Genomic DNA, 13950 nt, shown 5'->3' on the forward strand with positions numbered 1-13950 from the left:
TAGGAGCTGAAACACAATAACATTAAATTAATGATTATTCTTTGTTTTAACAGGCAATTTCTGTATGGATTTGCAATTGTTTAAATATTTACAAAAGAGGCAGCATTATAATTAGCATAAACTGAAGTTGAGTTAGGCCCAACGCAGGCTGTAGGCTGCCCATTTTGTGTCTGTCTTTGAACATATCAGTAAAACCAACTGTAGCCTATGCAAACACAGAAAAATACTAGCTCTAAACTTAAATTATTGACACTTAAATTGTTGTCAATATTTCAACAGTAGCCTACTATGTTATCATTCAACAAGGTGCTCCCTTATCTCACCTATGTTCATCTAATTGTTTAACTTTCACTCGCTTTCTAAAAATTCCACCAACGTCGGTGCATTTTCATGAATTTCCCTTTATTTTGTCCTGTGGGACTGGAAAGCAGTCAACGAGTTTGCAGGAGAAACTATGGCGAAATATTTCAAGTACCTGCCTTTGTATTGCTTGCATTTGGGGAGAATCCAGTGATGCTTCGTAGCAGCAATCACAGAGCAGCAGCAGCATGTTTGAGCAAAACTCCGCCTACCTGCTACCAACCAACCAATCACATGCTGGTATACTCAGCTCCGCAGATGCATCGACCAATCATAGGGCTCTTCACACAAATGTCACCTCTTCAACTTCCTAGCGGGAAGCTGCTATCGGGAAGTGTGAACAGGCTGCTGGAATCGCTGGTAAACAACCCTTTTACACACACATTTATGAACCAAGATCATATTTTACAATGTGTTGCATGCATTGGCATCCAGCAGTCTTTAGATGATGTGAGGAAATGTTTTATGTAGGGTTGTTGTTTTTTCGTGTGTAGCGCCAGTCATAACATAAAGCTATGTTTGGTTAGCAGTGCAGGTACAGCTGTTTTTGACAGCTGCCAGTCACCTGTCGTCGTTTCCCTTTCTAAATCAGATTGCTACTGGAGCATCCGGTTATCAAACTCTCACTATGTGTTTTTACAGATAAATACAGTCAAAGTCATACGAATCAAAGAAGATGAAGCTGTCCCGAGCTGAATATAAGGAGATTGTGAGATGGACTGATCAGCTGAGACCCACCCGTCAATGTATGAAGATTCTGAAAGAAAGATTTCCAAAGTAAGTGGCCCGGCCTAGTGTATCAATACACTGTTATAAATAAAATGCATGAATTCCTAACCCCTACTCCAAGTAAAAGCACAAAACAAAGAAGTATACCAAAAGTTAAATAACTCATCATGCAGAATGCCCCATTTCAGAATAATATATTATTGGACTATAATTATTGGTGCATTTATCACTTTAATGTTGCAGCTGGTAAAGGGTGGGGTTAATTTTAATCACTTAATATACTGCTGGGTAGCTTAACCTATAAAACTATTATTTATTAGTTGATTTATATATTTTTTCAGTTAATAATCTGACTCTTCAAAGTTATTGAAGCTGTCAGATAAAGGAAGTGAAGTAAAAAGCAAAAATATTGCCACTAAAAATGTAATGGAGTGGAAGTAAAATGTAGCATATAATTTTAACACTCAAATAATGTGAAAGTACCTCAAACTTGTACTTAAATACATTACTTGAGTAATTTACATTCCACCACTGCGCTGAACTCTTTGAGCTTCCTCACATGTGTAAATGTTTTGTGTTTATAACATACTTTCTATAATGTACATCAATGAATAGTGTCTGAAATTGCCCAAAATAATGTGTTTGGATAATAATTGAAATACTGAGTGATGACTTTAACATCTATCGACTCCCAATAATACCATCATTTATTCCTCTGTCTCTTTTTTTTAATCTTCTGTTAGATATGTATAACCCCATTTAATTCACCCCTTATGACCACTAATTAATTCTACACAGGTTTCTCTATAGGCTTCCACCACAGCATTAGCCGATGTTTTGCCATGCAGCGCCTTCACTTCTAGAAATCGAAGAGAGAGGTTAATGGTTGTGTTTGCCTTTCTCCTTGACACTGAGGGCCCTCACTTTATTGAACCTAACATGTGTAATCCCCCAAGGCCACCAGGACACCATGGCTGATCCCTTCGAGGTCACTTACAAAGTCGTATGTATTTGGAGCTTCCTACTTCCATTGTGCCCTAATCACCAATCTAGAAGAAGGTATCAGATCCCCAAAGGAGACACAGCAGAGCTTGATCTTGCCTTTATTCTCACTGTCAGCATTTTACGGAATATGTCATGCGTATAAAGTTCATTCAATATCCTGTATGTTTAGGCACCACCACTATGAGCTCCTTCTCATGTTTATTTTGAGTTTCCTTTCACCTTTCAGTTTTCTTATCCAAACTGGCTTTAACAAACAGTCCAAATACCAGTTTTTCAAAAAGTGGAACTGGTGGGTGCAATAATTAAAGAAAAACATTGGAGCGTTTTCATTCCAATAATTCAGCACGATCTCTCTTTCCGGAGGAGCTGGCTCTTTTGTTTAGTCTCGCTGGTTATTGTTATTATTTCATTCACCATAACCAGTCTTGGGGAGACTCCTGCTCTTTCAAATCCCTGAGTCTCGTCACTGGGCCTGACAGACAGGCACGGCAGCAGTGTTTTCACAGCCTGCAAAATTATTCTGGTTGTCCAATCAGCTGAGCTGGGCTCTGGAGGGTTAGTGATTGGACTGGCAGGAAATCAGGCTCTTAAGACATAACATATCGACTAGGCCATCCATCATCTCTTAGCATGCGCTCAGGCACGGCAGTCAGCCACCCCCGCCCCACACCCCTCCTGTCCCCTCGGACTGTGTGGGAGCCCTGCCACTGCGTAAATATTGGCCAGGCTGGGGCTGGCAGGAGGAGGGTTGGAGGGGGGGTTAGGGGTTTGTTGTGGACAAGCCTGCACTCTATCTCTCTGACTATAATGCTCGGAGAGATAAAAAAGACAGGTATCTGAATATCATATAATTTCACATCGCACTGGGTCGATTTCCAAATGATGCTAGCTATGTTGAGTGAAGTGCAGATTCATGTGTTGGCTACCAGCGTCATGAAAGAGGCTGTAGTAGTTTCCTCTGGGGCTCGAAGACACACTTATTATTTGTTAAGTGCTAATTATAACATCAAATATAATTTATTGTATTTTTATGTTAACTTTTTAAATAACAACAGTCAACATTTATGAATGACATTGTTTAGTTATCAATAATTTTCGTAATTCTAATAATATTAGCTATTAAATAATATGTATTAGTCTATTAAAACAAACAAAAAAGCAACATTAACTTCCATTGATGAGTATGTAGTATGAATGGCCATGATCCTCAAACATCTGAATGCTGCATTGTGTTCAAAACCATTTCATAATCATTGCCATTAATTTTGGACTTAAAGGGAGGAACATTTTAACTTTGAACAAAAAGATTGTTAAAGGCCATTTCAAGGTAATTTCCACGGAAGGTCTGTCAGTCTTTCTGTTGTACTAAGAGTATGGGTAGTGGGAGGAGAGAGGGAGTGTCCCATAGACAGACAGAAAGAGAGAGATTGTGATGTGGAGTCCCTCATCTGTAACGGCTGCATAACACAGATGTTGGGAGTCATCTGTCAGCCTGGCCTCTCTTGCCGGGCCCGAGCTGCTCTGGGGGGAAAAGAATTGGACACGGTGCTGTCACTTTTTACCCCCACTCACAATGGAGGGACATGCAAATATCAACCCCCATTCCTGCCCTCTCTTCCTTGCCCTCCTTTTTACCCAGCCGTGGTGTCCTGCCTAGTATCTGGACTGCGGCTTGGCAGCGGGGGGGGTGGGAGGGCTCATCGTAGGTCGGTTTGGGGAAAAATGTGACATCAGTCCCATCAGGTTCTTCTCTTGCCACATATTAGAATTGGAAATGATGGGCTGCTCTCTAAGGCCTTGCCTGGCTTCCCTTGGGGTCTAGAGGGGACCCCAGTCCTTCCACCCTTTGTCCCCAGAGAGAGTCTGTGTAAGAAGGGCGAGAAAAAGAGGGAGGGAATGAGAGTCCTCTGTGTCCTTCTGTGCTGTATTATGAATGAATTTGGATGTAATGATTACCCCCCTCTTTAAAATGCCATTCGGCTCACTCCTCATATGGCTTTCACAGTCATGAAAGTGGGAGGGTGTGCAGAAAGGGGCAGATGCCTCTGATTTTTAAAATGCTTAAAAAGTTAAGTGTGAAGCATCCCTCCCCTCTAAACACAGCCACTGCCTCTCTCTCTCTCTCTTTTTACTCTCACACACACACACACTCGCACAGCTCCCTGGTGAGGAGTCCCTGAACGTTTTTCGAATCGGGCCCTAATGTGCCGTTTTCATCAGCACTGAGGCGGGCTGCAATATGGTGCTGGGGCTCGCTCTGGGAATATGAATGTTGATTAAGCATGCGTTCAGCCTTTTGAAATTCTGAAGAAGTGTCAGAATAATGGATGTTGAGCAAATGTCAAGCATTTGTTAATTTCTCTGTTATTTGGGGTTTATCTAGCATGATCTTTGAAAGGAAAACGCGGGACAGGGTTGTTGTGGCATGTGCCATTGATATGGTGATTTCTTGGCAACACACACTTTGTTTTTGATGGTAATATCTAGGCTCAGGACGAAGCTTGGGGACTTGCTCATTGATTATTTATCGTTGCTGTAGTGTTTATTTCTTTATTTACATGCCGACTAAAGCTAAGGATTTGATAACAGGCACGATGCATTAAACTGGCAAGCTCTTTTTATATATATATAAATATATAATGGTTTTTTTCATATAACTAAACGAAATACCTGACGGATCATCATTGTTTTTTAGGCTCTCTTGCAAAATCAATGCAGCTATTTTTTTGCAAAATTGGTTAGCTGCTTTAAGTACTTCACTTCCTTTGCTATATAAATTAATTATAAAGTTACATAATTTTCTTGCATTTCAGAAACTACATTAGCCTTTTTCAAACTAAATCTAAATACAATATCTATATCAACCATTTTATTGTTATATTGGTCCAATTTAAAACCTGTACATTTTATATTATCAGTTCAAACACCTTTACTTAAGGTTGAGGAATGTCATTTTATAAGGGAAATGGGATCTAAAGATGTATATTCATACTGCCAAAGTATTAATATAGCATTTCTAAAGTGTCCCAGTCGGAGTGTTTTCTACATTTAGCTGAGAACTCCCCTGTTGTCTCTGTGGAATCAAATGAGTTGCTCTGTTGTAGCTCTCATGAAGGTAAACTACAAGAGCTTTTTTGTAGCCTGGAAGTGGCAATGACATTACCCAGAGACTGATCTAGTGCAGAGCCTGTGGGGGCAGCTGAGGCGGCCCCCGGTGCACGGCCTCACACTTCTGGTCCGCCATATTGAACAAAACACAAACTGGCAGTTGTGGCTTTGGGGTACAACCCTTGAAAGCTGAGAGGCTGGCAAACTAATTCCACAGCTTTATGTGGTTAGATGAGCTTCGGAAGGGTGAAGGGATGAATGAAGTGTAAGCAGAGAGGAGGGATGGAGAAAGAAGAGAAGTTGTGCTGAGTTTACAACTTCATGCCAAGCTAAGGAGTTCATGAATAAAAGATGGAGTCAATTACTTGATTAGGAAGCAAAGGAAGGACTACTTCCTCTTCATATCTTCAAGACATCGTCCAAGCACACGCCTTTTCGGCTCATTGGGCTAAAAATACTATATGAAATAAGGTCTTAATATATAGAGGCCAATTATCAACTCAGAAATATCAGCTATGGTCAGTAATACCAACAAATCACTGTACATAGCGGTAGAAACAGTGTCGTCCCTCAACCCCCAGAGCCAGATACACTCCGAGGAAAACCTACAGCATAGAGCAGCACAGTTCAGCTGGGCAGCCAGTCTCTTGCCTCAGGTTCTCTTTGCATACTAGGTTCAATTGCAAAAGAAGAATGAAACAAATTGCCCAGAATGGTACAAGTTCCCCAGCCACGCTTGGGGGAGTAGGCAATTGGTCAGTATAATGTGTTTCTTTGCCAGACCAGTGGACGCTCGCCACTTGACGGATAACATGGACCTCATTTTCAAGTTCTACGAGAATTTGCAGAAGCAGCGATGACAATAATTACACGATAGCAAAGGCAACGCATCATAATAGTTATAACATGTTTTGTCACACACAGAGCCACGAAGATCCCCAGCCTTCAGGAGGAATCACAATTAGGGATGTGATTGTGGGATATTTCTTGCTCTTTTTGCCACCATTATTTAACAGTTCTGACATCTACGTGCACCTCAGCAGACAGAAATGTTAAAGATTGTAATAAAGTGAATAGGCCTCTGTAGGGGTCATATTTTTTCGTCTATTAGGACAATTGTAGACGGGGTGATGTCCTGTTGTGCTTCTACTGGAGCCATTTCTGTCCATAGTCCCCCTCGGGCTTGTAAGTCTGTATTCTGCAGAGAGAGCTGGGAGGGGGGGCAATATAAGTAAATGTAGTGGAATGTACTCAGGCTTTCAAGGCATTTTTCTTCCTTTAAAGAAAAAAACTTAAGAATATAGTGGATCTGTTGATTACTAACAAGAAAATATAACAATATAACTGCAATTACAGTAAATACTATACATGATTGTTAATGTGTTTTCTGTAATAGGAAGAAGGCTTTACAGTTGTTTTGCACCGGGGTAAAAGTAACACTAATTTGAACTGCAAACACGTGCGCTCATTGTGCAAGTATTTGTACGAAGCTGTGTGACACACTGAGATTTGTGTTTGTTTCTATCTCTTGTCAAAATATATCGCATTTATACATTAACGCGTAAAGATTTTTTTGGTACACATTTGTTTTGCTGCTGATGATGGAGAAACAGATGTTAGCATTTTGCATATCAGCATGTGTAATTAGCAGCATTTGCATATCCAGAGTGTTTTACCCACATTCAGCTGTTTTTCACTTTATAAAATATTGATCTATAGGAAAATAAATGCGTAATATATTATTGTCAGCAATCCCGCATTGATGAAATGAGATCTAGGTGAGATATAAATCCTAACTTTGCTAGGGAAGCATTAGCTAATAAAGTAATTTATAAGGTGTTTATATAACAACAAGGTATTAAAACTGCGCAATATTTCCATACAATTTCTAAGAGTGAATCATTTTATCCATGTCATTCTCTTTAAAAAAAAGCAGCTTCATCGTCCATTAGGAAAAATATGTGCTAGCCTTAATTAGCCAGCTCCATGCCCTGAAGAGTCTCACCATGCAACACTCACTGCATGCAGATCCACCAAATGCTAAATACTGTCGCAGCATATGATACCAATGCCATTAGCCAGGTGGCTTTCATTACCTAAATTACAGCTATTGTTTATAATTAATTATTTGTAAATAGGAAGATTCTGAATATAATGGATAGCTTGAATTCCCTCATCTCCTATTAATTAGGTTGATGGGAATTTCTAGGCTTTTCGCAACTGTTTCTTTTCATGTAAGCTTAAGACACTGATACACTTTGAACGCATGAGGAGTCAAGGCAATTCAACACTCAAATATGAATTTGTCAGATTCATAACCAGTGGATAGCCTAACTTAATAGAGCCTAAAGCACTGACCAGACAAGCATACCAGCTCAGTGACAAAGTGAAAGTCCCTAATTGTTTTTAATTTAATCTGCTGCTTTACTATTTTGGGTGCCAGTGCATATTAATGCTCTGTCTTATGTTGTAAGGAAGGGTAATTAGGTTGAGAGTGAATGATTCCCTAACCACTCTTCTGTCTCCCAACCTTCTGTTTCCCCATGTTCTAAATTATATCCAAGAGGGAGGGATTTTTATGTTTTCTTCTCTCATAAAGGTCAGTGTTCAGATGTGCTGCAAGTGCCATAGACTCTTTTTGTAGTGTATTTTGTAGTGGTTTGAAAATGTTCCTTTTCCCTTTTTAATACATTTAAATAATTACACACTGTTTTAAAATCAAACAGTCAAACATCTATCTAATTGAAAAAGTATGGTATAGATTGATGAATTAGTTATTATAAAAACACTAAGATTTGTCAATGTGCAGATGTTACAATTTAGGATTCCAAAGTTGTCACAGCCAGGGGGGGATTTTGGGATTAACCCTAGAAGAAAGTTCTGTAATTTAACAATAATGTTTTGACATGCAAAAGAAATACTACTTTATTTTGATGTTGTATCACAGCATTAAAAAGCATAAAATGCAATAATCATTCTTCTGTGCTCATAATGTGCATACATACGAATAAAATGCTTTGTTTAAAACAAAAAAAGGCAGTGAGAAATAAATCAGGTTTTGGAATATTTATAGAATAGTTTTGTTTCAGACCATGTCTCTCAGAATCTTGTATTATGAGGTAAGGTAGTGTATAACAGTGCTACTGTGCAGCAGGCAGATCAGATCCCCATTGTAAGACTTCACTTAGCACTATATGTTAGCATGAATAGAGCCTACTGTGCCCAGGAGAGCACAGATTGGATATACATTCATGCAAAGTCTGCAATAACTTACTATTCATGTCTGTTAAATGGAAAAAGGGCACTATACAATATGTGCACAGTGTAAAATATGACAGACTCTATAAAATGCAGATCGTCTTGGTTTGGATCCAGGTGTCTGCCCTCATCTCTTTTACATCGCTCTCTTTTTCTTTCGAAATCGTACAATACTTGGTCTTGTTTCAACACTCAAGTTAGTTTCAGCATTTGTGAAGCTTTTATCCATTTTCCATGTCAGCAACAACTGCTATAGGTGAAGCAGAAAAAACCAAAGTCCCCAAAGTTCTTTGTGTTTTTGAAATGGATATGTTTTCCCAGATATTTAGAGCAGTTTATGTCCCTTTTAAAGTTAACAGGGTATAGATTTAGCAATTAGGCTGTAATCATGCTCATTATAGAGAGTAATCCATTTAAAACCTAACAGATGTCTGTTCCAACAGGGGGATCGTGATGGTCCCATGCCAACAATAAGGCCGTAATGTTGTTGAAATGCTCAGGTGCACGGTTGAAGTGTGGAAGAATTTCTTTTTCTTCCCTTAAGTGTCCACATGTTGACAGTTGACCATTTAATGGCCCACTTAATTGCAGTGGCCCCTTCATCCCCGAGCATCATTGTACATTAATGCTGAGGTTAGCAGTGTTTTCTGAGAGTTTCCCCTTCTTCTCCTTCACTTCAAACTGTTTTTCATTCACATATTGTAACTGTAACTTTGTGGTTGACAAGACTCATCTGTGATGGGTCGAGCCCCAGAGAGTTTGAATAGTCACAAATTAGCTGTTCTCCGGGCAGTACAACTTAAAAACTGGCATCTTAAGAACCCAATATGACGTGTTTGGTGGGGTAAGCCATTATAAACGGCTAAACTATTCCTGTGGTTAAAATGCTTTTATTAAAAATGGCCGCAGACGGAGACTCCAGACAGAAATCAATGTTCGAGATTCCTTTGGCTTTGTTTACATGTCACATGGTTATTTCATGGTTTATAGTGATTGATGTTGAAGGCCTATGTGGACTCAATAGTTTAATGCAGAAAGGAAGCTTCAGCCTCTCCTCAGTATTTACATACCACTCTCAGGTGACTTGTAACCAAAAGTCCATTAAATTTTACAATCAAGTGTACTGAGAGCAGTATATGGAAACCACTGGAGACCATCACATAGCAGTTTGTGTATGTCCGTGTGTGTGTGTGCTGCGTTCATGTGTTCTTCCCATTGATATGCACGTGGAGGTATGTATCATCCAATTAGAATAATATCTGTCACCACTTTAAATATCCCCAACCCAAAGGAGCCTGTGGGGGTGGGAGAGGAGTATTGAAGGGGCCGTGAGTCCCTGTTGGAGCTGCCTGTTTTCCAGGTTTCTCTCTCTGCCAGGTGTTTGACATTGACTAGAGCTGGAGATGAATGTAACTTATGGCATCCCATATAATCCACTGACTCCTGGGAGTCCAAGCTTCCTGCAGTGAAAGTTTCCATTTTCAAAGCCCATCAGTTGCAGTGGGACGGCTCCAGAGAGGCCCATATGCCAGCTCTGACAGTGAAGCAAGAAAACTTTCTCCTATCTGTGCATTGCTACACCAATCACACAAATAGATACACAATCTCACAGTGGTCAACTCCTTTTGCAAAGAGACATCTACCAAACCACTGAGTGTTATTGCCAGTGAATGCTGGGTTTCTCTCAGCAAATCCTGTCCTTTATCTGCATGAATGTCATTACGTTTGCTTCAACATTGTTATGTTTGGTTTGGGTATGTTCTTTATGAGTGCAATAACTGCACTTCAATGTTGAACAATTTATTTTCCAGCACTCTTACTGTAGATAAAAGGGATGGAAGAAGATGGTATGTATGAATGAGTGAAAGGGAAAAATAACAGGGTATATTTTTCTCATCTCTCATACCACGCATAACCTCCCCCTGTCTTCCACCCCTACGCCATCGTGGCAGGAATCCTTTGTCAGAGGTGTTCATCTGGAACAACTTTGCCACACTTGTTTTCATGTTCTTTTAGATTACAGGGCAGCTGGCCCCAGCTTTGAAGCTCCCCCTCTCCCTTTGTCTCTGTGCAATGCACTCTGGTAATTAACTTTGTCCTTCTTTTATTTGTTCCAGTCACTCGCAGTCCACTCTTCTGAGCATCTTCTCCCTGGAGTACCAGGTTAGAAGTTTTCTTCCTTTGTGAGCCCTGACAGGTGCCTAATTGAATGATGAATGTCCCTTTATTTCTTTGTAATTGAACTGCCAGCTCTCTGATTGGTTTGGAGAAGGCCCCCCCCCCCCCGCCATACCCCCGTTTGTTCCCTCCACCCTCTCCTCCTCACGTTCACGTTGAGGGCTCTTGCCTGCCTGAGCCTCAGTGGATGTCTGCCAAGCCTTCCCATCCATCTGTCTAATAACATCTAGCCCCTGCTTATTTGGTGGACCTGTAATAAATTATGCTAAACCATTATTATTCTGACAATAATAATTTCCCCGTGTAGTGCGGCTGCGTGTGCTAAATGTTTGCTGACTCGCACTGTCACTGCTGCTTTCCACGGCTGACAGCAGATGATGATAAATGGCCACTGCCGCCAGTGGCAGAAGGCAGCACAGGCAGAAAATGGAGTCATTTATCATCCGCCTGACAGGTGTCAGTCACACTGCCCGTCTCTGTGGAATTACATTTTCTCTGTGTAGTAGTTTTTAAATAAGTTGTTTTTTAACCAGTGGTCTTCCTTTTTTTTTATCCCCTGTCCTCCTCCTTCTCGCCGAAGATGGCAATTGAATTGCAGGGAAATGTCAGGGTGTGGAATCTGAAATAAGGTCATTGTTTGATCGAAAAAGGGGAAATGAATACAAGGTTTGAGTGAGGGGGGTAGCGGGGGGATGGGGGTTTGAACAAGCTTTCCTTCGCACACTTTGACCCCTAGCAAACTTATTGAAATTAAATTACTTTGACCTAAGATCTATTACGCTTGTTCATATACAACAGAGCATGAAGGGAGGAACCTAGGCTGAACAGGTCTGCATGTTATTCAGGTGGAATAGGAAAAATAACACACTGCCTCCCTTGAAATAAAGAATGAATAATGAATGTATGGAAATAACTATTATTAATATTATTATTTATTTTTGAATAATAACCAGTATTTTCTTTATGATAGAAACGAATCAAAAGAACAATCTCAAGACACCATGCACCAGATGCTATTGAAAGCCACTACCAAAGGTACTGTATTTCTTTGTATTGTATTACTTATTTCTTCTGTCAAGCCCTCTCTGTTTATCTTCCTCACATCTCTATCCCTATTTTTATCTTTCACTTCTTTTTTGTTGTATCTGTCTCCCACTCTTGTGTGCTCTCTTTGTCTTCCCTGTTCTGTGACAGAGGAATGGACTCGCTAAAGTCAGAGAGTAGGTGGGCCACCGTGACAGATATAATCTTCCCCAAACAAATCACCACCCTCAGGATTCATTCCAGACCTCCACTTGCACCTGCTAAGCTCTGTTCTGCATGTCAAAGTGAAAGCAGAAAAATAAATAAATAACCGGGCTTTAGACATTTGCCTTACTCAGGGTTATGACGGGATGATTATCTGTAATTCAATGAATACGGACAAATTCAAAGAAAAAAGAAAAGAAAAACAGGCTGTAGGGGGAAAACCTCTTTGCATATTGCAATTAGCCTTTATCTAGCATATTAGGCCATTGTCCTGGGGTAAACAAGACTGGATAATGCACTTCTAATCCACTTAAAACAACAAACCTCAGACATGATCTGGGTAGGATCAGAGGGGAGCTGCTGTTTTAGCTGGCGAGGGAAAAAAGGCTTTTTGGGCGGCAGGGGTTAACTAACTATCACCATCATCTGGCTTCAAGGAAATTTGAAGCCCTTCAAGCAGTGCTGTTTTAACCGCACTGAGCCTGCCATATGCCACCTAGGGCAGAGTCATCAGGGACATTAGCATGTCTTGGCTAGCCTGGTCTAGTCCCCTCTACCCTTCTGTCTGCCTTTGTGGGCCATGTTTTTTTTCACTGCTGTTGTTGTTCTTTGTTATAATGAAGGTATCTGAGTGAAGCCAAGGCACATCCCACTGCCCCCGTACTGCTGGAGTTGGCCAATGAGGTAATGGCCTAACCTTTAGTTTGTTCTCTGTCTCTCTTTTCTTATCTTCAAAAGGAAAATCCTCAATTGATGCCTACTTTTTCCTTTAAATGGATAGATAGAAATTGGCTGCAGTTTGAGATTTTCTCAGTAGTCTGTTAGTCATTATCAAAATTGGTAAATTGGTCCGCACCATTATCAATTATTTAATGTAATTTGCCCTCACCTCCATTAAGCAGATGTGAAAATACTTGTTGTGTTTTATTATGTAATTTTCCAAATTGCACTTCAGGCAGAGTTGCCGCAAACTGCGGACAGGTGAGGGCCGGGTCATTGGTTAATTCTTCTCTTCATCACCTCACCACCTGTTTGCTTTAGAAAGGTCAGGGTAGGATTGGTTCTCTGGTTGATGCAGAAAATGTTATTCATACGTATAATTTCATGTGAACTTGGTACAATAATCAAATAGTGGTGTGATTTTTGTGTGCTTTTTATAAAACAACACTTCAATTATTCACATGATCAAGTTTCTGCATTTTTACTCTAGTGCAAACTAATCCATCAGTTACCCCTAGTGTTTCTCACATTTGGACCTAATAAGTAAATTATTGTTGTAATACTAAATAATTTACAGTTTCTCTTCTGTGAACAAAATATGGAAAAAGCAGCTTATGTTGCTGAATGATTATTTATGCAATATGTTTTAGATTATTCAGATACTGATTTCTTTCTCATTTTGTCATTTCATCCCATTGTTAGTCTGGCAATTTTGATATTGTGATATTTAGAACTGAATGTAGACTGTGTAAGCTTTTAAAACATTTAAATTCACATTTTAATCTGTATTGGTGAATACACCAGGCAACTGGATTTGAGGGTTTCTTAATATAAAATCAAAGTAGTTCACATGCATCAGCGGCACCTCAAAGCTAACTGCCATTATTCATTCTCCATTTAATTGACACATGATTTTTTTTTTCTCCAAAGGATTAAATTCAGCTCAGAGATAACTGTCTATGAACCATTTAACTGTCATTTTAATATGCTACTTAACATTTAAACCAAGCACTCATGGTCTCCCAGACCGCTAATTGATGTAGTTTCATCCCTTTATGAGACAATATATCTCCAACAGAGGGAAATGATTAACAATGATGAAAACTATTCATGGATTTCTTTTCTTTTTTGCCCGAGAAGTCTTCCATAAATGAGGGTTCTAAGCCCGACATTTGCTGTGTTTTTGCAAGCTGTATATGAAGTTTTATGTAAAGGTTACTTAAACATAAGGGGTTTAGAACAGTGCAGTTACACAACTGTTCTCTACGTGACAGCCATTAGCCTACGGGGCTAATAAAAGTGGAGTTTAACTAAACAATAATTGTTATCTGCAGGAAATAAAGG

General features: G+C 39.8%; 1 protein-coding gene across 2 annotated transcripts in view; it reads left to right on the plus strand.

The window, feature by feature from the left end:
- Window positions 1-625: 625 nt before the first annotated feature.
- Window positions 626-13950, plus strand: part of cdin1 (CDAN1 interacting nuclease 1) — a 52848-nt gene continuing 39523 nt past the window's right edge. The window contains exons 1-5 of one of the 2 annotated variants that reach the window (XM_034115001.1): window positions 626-720; window positions 1003-1137; window positions 10578-10623; window positions 11609-11673; window positions 12510-12570. In XM_034115001.1, the coding sequence (XP_033970892.1) occupies window positions 1037-1137; window positions 10578-10623; window positions 11609-11673; window positions 12510-12570 (273 nt within the window). In that variant the 5' untranslated portion in view covers window positions 626-720; window positions 1003-1036. The remainder of the gene's footprint in view (window positions 721-1002; window positions 1138-10577; window positions 10624-11608; window positions 11674-12509; window positions 12571-13950) is intronic. The other variant, XM_034115081.1, reaches the window with a different exon arrangement.

Source organism: Trematomus bernacchii, unplaced genomic scaffold (assembly GCF_902827165.1).
Source record: "Trematomus bernacchii unplaced genomic scaffold, fTreBer1.1, whole genome shotgun sequence".
Classification (NCBI taxonomy): Eukaryota; Metazoa; Chordata; class Actinopteri; order Perciformes; family Nototheniidae; genus Trematomus; species Trematomus bernacchii.